The sequence below is a fragment of the Micropterus salmoides genome, unplaced genomic scaffold (genome assembly GCF_014851395.1).
Source record: "Micropterus salmoides isolate LMB-PRFRI ecotype aquatic unplaced genomic scaffold, ASM1485139v1 Ms_hic_scaffold_2, whole genome shotgun sequence".
NCBI classification, from domain to species: Eukaryota; Metazoa; Chordata; class Actinopteri; order Centrarchiformes; family Centrarchidae; genus Micropterus; species Micropterus salmoides.
In genome coordinates this window covers 3,317,703-3,323,635 of record NW_024041150.1, presented here as the reverse complement: position 1 = coordinate 3,323,635, position 5,933 = coordinate 3,317,703, and the positions used below count along the sequence as shown (strand labels likewise).

Here is a 5,933-nt window from a genome sequence, read left to right as displayed (position 1 = left end):
AACAAGTTGGAAACACCTTTTGCCCTCCTTCCCTTTCTGTCTCTCCCTAGAAATACACATGTTGAACTGGTCCAAATACAAGTCTTATCTACTCCTCAGGCCTACTGGACAATATTTTATACAGTGTGAAATTAATGAAGCTGGTTCCTAAGACAAGAAATTCCTTAACCTGTTAACCTACACATTAAAATATGAAAGCTGCCCTTCAAGCTGGATAGAAATCTTTCCTGTAGCTCATATAACAACAGGCCATTTAGCTTGTGGCTTTTCAGTTCTGTCTTCGTATGAGAGCTTACAAAGTGTCACATGCAGAGAGCCAGGGTATATAAAGAAACACTCAGGAAATCAACTTGTTATTGTTGGGTCTCAGATAATACTGAGCTAAAGTTAAAAAAGAGGAAACATACAGTAGACTTTACTAACTTATATTGAAACATATTGGTCTAATCTGTGGTTGCTGTCACACTTTAAATTTCTGCCCCAAATTATTATCTAAAAAAGTCTGAATACTTTAAGAGTTGTGAGAAAACATCATTTGGTCATTTGAAATGAAGGTGCAGGATGCTTCCCTGGTAACAGCAGGTTGGGCTTTATGTTCATATAGACAATAGGGATTTGTTAACCAGCAGAGATTTTGTTGGTTAACAAATTGGTTGGTCAGGTTTTAATTCAGTGCATAGGTCAAAGAAACAGATTTTTCATTAGATTTCAAGAAGTTGTACTGTGATATAGGGTGTTAACAGCAAAAACACCTGCTCTGTGTCACACTGTGGGCGTGTCTGTTCTGCTTTGGTCGTTTAGTTTTCAGTCATATTATTTGTAGCCTTACTTAGTATCTGTCTTGTATCTTAGTTCTTAGTCCTGTACCTTAGTTCATGTCTTAGAGTTCACTCCTGGTCTGTGTACTTCTATGTTTTGCCCATGTCTGTCTGAGTTCTGTTTTACCTTCACTTCTGTCTGGTTTCCCTGTTGGTGTTAGTTTTGTGGTGATCTGTCTGCTTGTGTCTTTATTAGTTTATATTTCTTCCTCTGTTCCTGTGTTCAGTAACCTGTGTCATGTCTGTTCCCCCCAGTATCTGTCTGCCTGCCTCTCTGTTTTCCCTGCTGTCTCTCTGTCTGCCTCGTTAGCCTCATGTCCCTCACCTGTGTTGCCCCACGCCCTGCTCGTTAGTCCGTGTGTGTGTGTGTGTGTGTGTGTGTGTGTGTGTTTCCGTCCAGTCTCTGTCGGGTCATTACAGTGTGTTACCTTGTGTACCCAGCGTTGCAGTGTGTTGTCTTGTTGTCAGCCTACTTGTCGTGTCTCCCTGTTTGCCTGCTTATTTTGGATTTGGGATTCTGGATTTCTCGTTTGGATTACTTTGTTTTGGACTCTGTTTGATCAGCCACTCTTCCTGTGAGTGCGCTCGCCTTTTGTTGCCTTTGTTAATAAACCACCAGAACTATACCTGCTAGCCTACGTGTCCTGCGTTTGGGTCCTCCAACCTGCCTCCACAACACTAACTGTGACACTCTGAATCACATCCTAAAAACTAGCATGCCTACCACTAAAACACCAAATTTTTTACTTATATCAAATAATAATAAATAAACAATATGTAGTTTTTTTCTTAGTTGTACAAAAACTAACAAAAAGCAGCACAAAACAAGTGCAGTTTTTTTGGTAAACATACACAAACTAAATTAAAATGTGTCTGAGAAACTAAAGATGAGGTCCTAAAGATCTATCTGCTTTGCTTCTGTGATTAAAGGAGAATAATAACAGACATCAACTTACAGCTACAAACTGGTAAGAAAAATATTTTATTTGCATGTGTTGAAGCCATCACAGTGAACCAGAGCAAGTTCACCAAAACATTTCAGCCAGTTCTGCCACAGCAGAGTCCAAACAGTGCTTCCTGTTCTCTAGTTAGGTGTCTTAAATCGTATCAGTAGATGACAGTATCTTTCTCGTCTCTATCCTTTCTGTTCGCCTACATTTCTCCTCCTGTTTCCTCCCCTTTCTCTCTCTCCCTCTTTCTCTGCCTACATGGAGCTGACTGTGGAAATTAAAAGTTATAAAAAATGTTGTAACAAAGTAATAATAATAATAATAATAATAATAACAATAATAATTGAAAATTTTTAAGCATTTTCTTCATATCTATATTGCTGTTTTCTCAAAGTGTTTTAAGGGAAAATAGTGAAAAAACTTAGGATATTATTATTATTAATTATTTTTTTGCAATTAAGTGGTGCTTATTAGCAGAGTTTCAGGAGTGGCACCACACATCAACCACGTCATCGCCAGCATTTCCATAAATACCCACAAGACTCCTCTTCTTCGCTCTCGTATACTGCATTCCCCCCCCACCCCTTTCTCTGACCTGTCTCCTGATCTCCTTCTTCCTCTCCAAAGGGCTATAAGAGGGTCTGTCGTGCCCAGGTGCTACGGCGGATTTCCCTATCATAGCTTCCCCACAACGCTTCCATTGTCTATTCAGCAACTGCAAGCGTCATACATCTTTCTGTTTCAATCATCAATAAATCACTTAATCGTACCTGTTGATTGTGTGGTCCTTGCTAGTGAATTTTTCTTTAAAACGCTTTACATATACAATAAAAAGCTCATGTAAGAACATGTACCGTTCAAAGCTGCATGAGAACAATGACCTACATGAGTTCTATATACTATATATAGTTTGAGGCTTCCTGCTTTGCATACAAACCTGCTTGTAAAGAAATGAAGGCAGGCATGAAAACAGTGCATGCGTAGTAAATTTGAACATTATTTTTGGGTTGTTATTTTAAGTCTCCAATATTTGTTAGATTTGTTGAAACACCTGTGTATTTCATTGTTGTAGGATGGATGTAACTGAACATTGACACATTCACAATGTTTAACAACATTTAAATACAGCATATTCATTTACATTTATTCATTTAGCCGACGCTTTTATCCAAAGAGACTTACAATTGCTATATGTGTCAGAGGTCGCACGCCTCTGGAGCAACTAAGGGTTAAGTGTCTTGCTCAGGGACACAATGGGTGTCTTACAGTGGATTCAGACCCAAAGGCATGTGTCTTATCCACTGCGCCATCAGATGTTATGACTAAGCCCCCATCCTTCAGCACATGGTGGTTTAGAAAGGACAGCTTGGTACAGTTTGCATAATAACTTGCATTTCCAGGACCACAACAATGGGTTTGCTTCAGCCGAGTCAGTTTTCCGCTCTGCATCCACACAGTCTACAATAACACTGCGAGCGGTGGCACCTGGGTTCCAAAGATGCTTCACCATCAGACAAGCAGTTCTGATACAAATAAATTGGTTAGTTCATGTATGATGGATCAGAACAACATTAATTCAAATATTATTTTGTAACAATAACCTTTAATAGTAGTACTAATTCTTTAAATGTTCACGTCAACATTGATAATAGCAGCCAGGAGCACAGAGAGGCAAAGTCATGACGTCACCTCTGGGCTATCCTCTGTTCCACTAGCTTCTGTAATTCAGTGTAATCTCTCATTTAGCTTTTCTATCATCAATCTGTCTGAAAACATATGGTGTGTTCCTGGAGATTACTTTCCATGTTCAGACAAAAAAAATTGCCAAAGCTAGAACGCTCTTCAACAAGTCCACTGAAGAGACCAGAATGACATCAACCCGCCATCAAAGAGATCACATTGATCACAAATCTTTCTTCTGCTATTCTTTAGTGAGTTTTGCCACCATGATTGTGCAGAAAAGCTGAATGAGGTCAGATATGAGGAAGCCGATGACGTAGATTGGAGCAATGTGATTATTTCACACCTGCAGGAAAACGACAACAGTTAAGACATTTGTGCATTTTTAAACTCTGAGTGTACAAACCAAACAATTCCCAAAGTTTGTCCAAAACTTGAAAAGTTCTGAAAGCCATTCAGAAGAGTATGTGGCTTGCTTTAAACACCTCTTAAATAGCCATTGGAAAACACTTTTCCCCTTAATGAGAAGTGCAGGAATTTCTTCTGACAGGAGATGTTGATGAAATGAAAATAAGCGTCCATAGGTTTATGGATGTGGATCAATCGCCGGGACACACACTCCTGCACATGCTCTATTGTGAGCATTTGAAATGGTCTTTTCATATTTAATTTGTTGAAAATGGAAAAAAGCTAACCAGACACTCAAACTTGTATGCCTACCCCTGACCTACAGCATCAGCACAGCAATAATAACACTGAAACACCACGACAATGGCGGAAATACTGCGAGCTGTTCCTTAGAACTTCAAAAAACTCTTATGTTTCAACACATTCATTTTTAATATATATCAAACCTGCTTGATGATAGTAACTCTATTTTAAGAATTCACTACCACATCGGAGCCTGTAAGCCCCATCCCTGAGAGCGTACCCCGCTCTCGCTGTTTCAGTGCTGAGCGGCATAAGCCCTGACCATGCGAGCAGCTCTGCTGCGCCCCCCTTTGATCGTTCCCTGTCTTTGTCGCTGCAGAGCTTCATTTAGGGCTGTTGTCCTCTATATTTAGAGAAAAATGAACTGATGTCTTTGCTGTCTATTCTACAACAACACAGAGAGGCCAAAAGCTTGTCTGTGGCCCCTTTCCTCATAAAAACATACAGGACTAAGTCTGCAAGAGGACTCAACTTGAGAAACAGGACCGACATGGTGGAAAGGGTTGTATCATAGCGAAGTACGAAAAAACCTAAAATTTGGGGCAGGAACAGCAGTGTGTAAATAAGCAGCACCAGAACCAGAATTCCCACAATTTGGCGTTTTTCATCAGAGTGGACCGACATGGCAGCAGACAGGGCTCTGAGGGTCCCAACCAGGAAGAAGATTAACAGTGGGAAGGGAAGGAGGAGGACGATGGCAAAGATAATCCTGCGCGGCACATAATCATGCCAGAAATACAAAGTGAGGAAATATGCAAGAGGAAGGGTCCAGACCAGGACACAGACCACCACAGAGGTCTTGATAGTTCGTCTGTAGCGGTACCACAGCGGGTGGGCGATGACCAAATACCTGTAACACAAGATGGACACAAAGTCTTTGAGGAGCTTCAGAGTTATAAACTAATATAATGTTCAGACACAGAAGGAGCTCCACACATACTGGATAGACAGACAGATACCTTTCCAGGGAGACGCAGACCATGAAGTAAACACTGGCAAACACAGCAGATAGGTAAATATAATAGGAGATTTCTTCTATATTCCAATCGTCAGGTTTTGCCACCTGAATGATCATGTAGCAGAGCTGGATGAGGTCAGAAATAAGAAGGTTGATGACGTAGATCGGAGCAACATGATCACTTCTCACCTGCAGGTAAAGTAAACAAGCAGTTGTAAAGATGTTGTGAAGTCCACCTCCTCCCATATCTGTCATCTTGCTCTGCCCAGCAGCAGGCCAATCACTGCAGTAACAAGACTAAATGCCAGATTTGAAGCAATCTGGTGTTAAATTCAAAGCATTCCTTCTGTATAACAAACACAGATACAGAAAGTATATTTAAATAACTCAGTCATGTACCTACCATAGAATAAAGAGCATAGATGGCCGTGAGGGTCAAAGGAAGACCGAATGCAATGATTATGCATACTGCCACATATATGATGAAATTAACTTTTTTGTGAACGTCAGTTAGTTCATTGTTGATGTTGCTGTAATTCTGGTAGCCAGAGGTGGTGTAATCATAGCTTTGGTTCTGTGAGGTGCTGTTATTGTAGTATCCTTCCATTCTTCAGAGGAAAACCTGTTGTTTGAGAGATTAGTTATTCAAAGGGAGAAGGTTTTTAATATGTACCCACCATTGTTTAGTGACATCACTAAAGCTGTTAGATCACACAAATAAAGTGTACCTATTCTCAGGATTGGCTGATGGACCGAAAGGTTTTGGGCCCAAACGCAAGACAGACTGCAGAGTAGACTGGAGAGTACGCTCCGAGA

General features: G+C 40.5%; 1 protein-coding gene across 1 annotated transcript; it reads right to left on the bottom strand.

Moving 5' to 3' along the window:
- Positions 1-4,486: 4,486 nt before the first annotated feature.
- On the bottom strand, positions 4,487-5,724 carry LOC119913411 (ovarian cancer G-protein coupled receptor 1-like). Its single transcript, XM_038732825.1, has 3 exons — positions 5,521-5,724; positions 5,119-5,306; positions 4,487-5,009 (listed from the first exon to the last, which is right to left on the bottom strand). Exons 1-3 carry the CDS (start codon positions 5,722-5,724, stop codon positions 4,487-4,489), a joined length of 915 nt encoding a protein of 304 aa, XP_038588753.1.
- Between the last annotated feature and the right edge of the window lie 209 nt (positions 5,725-5,933).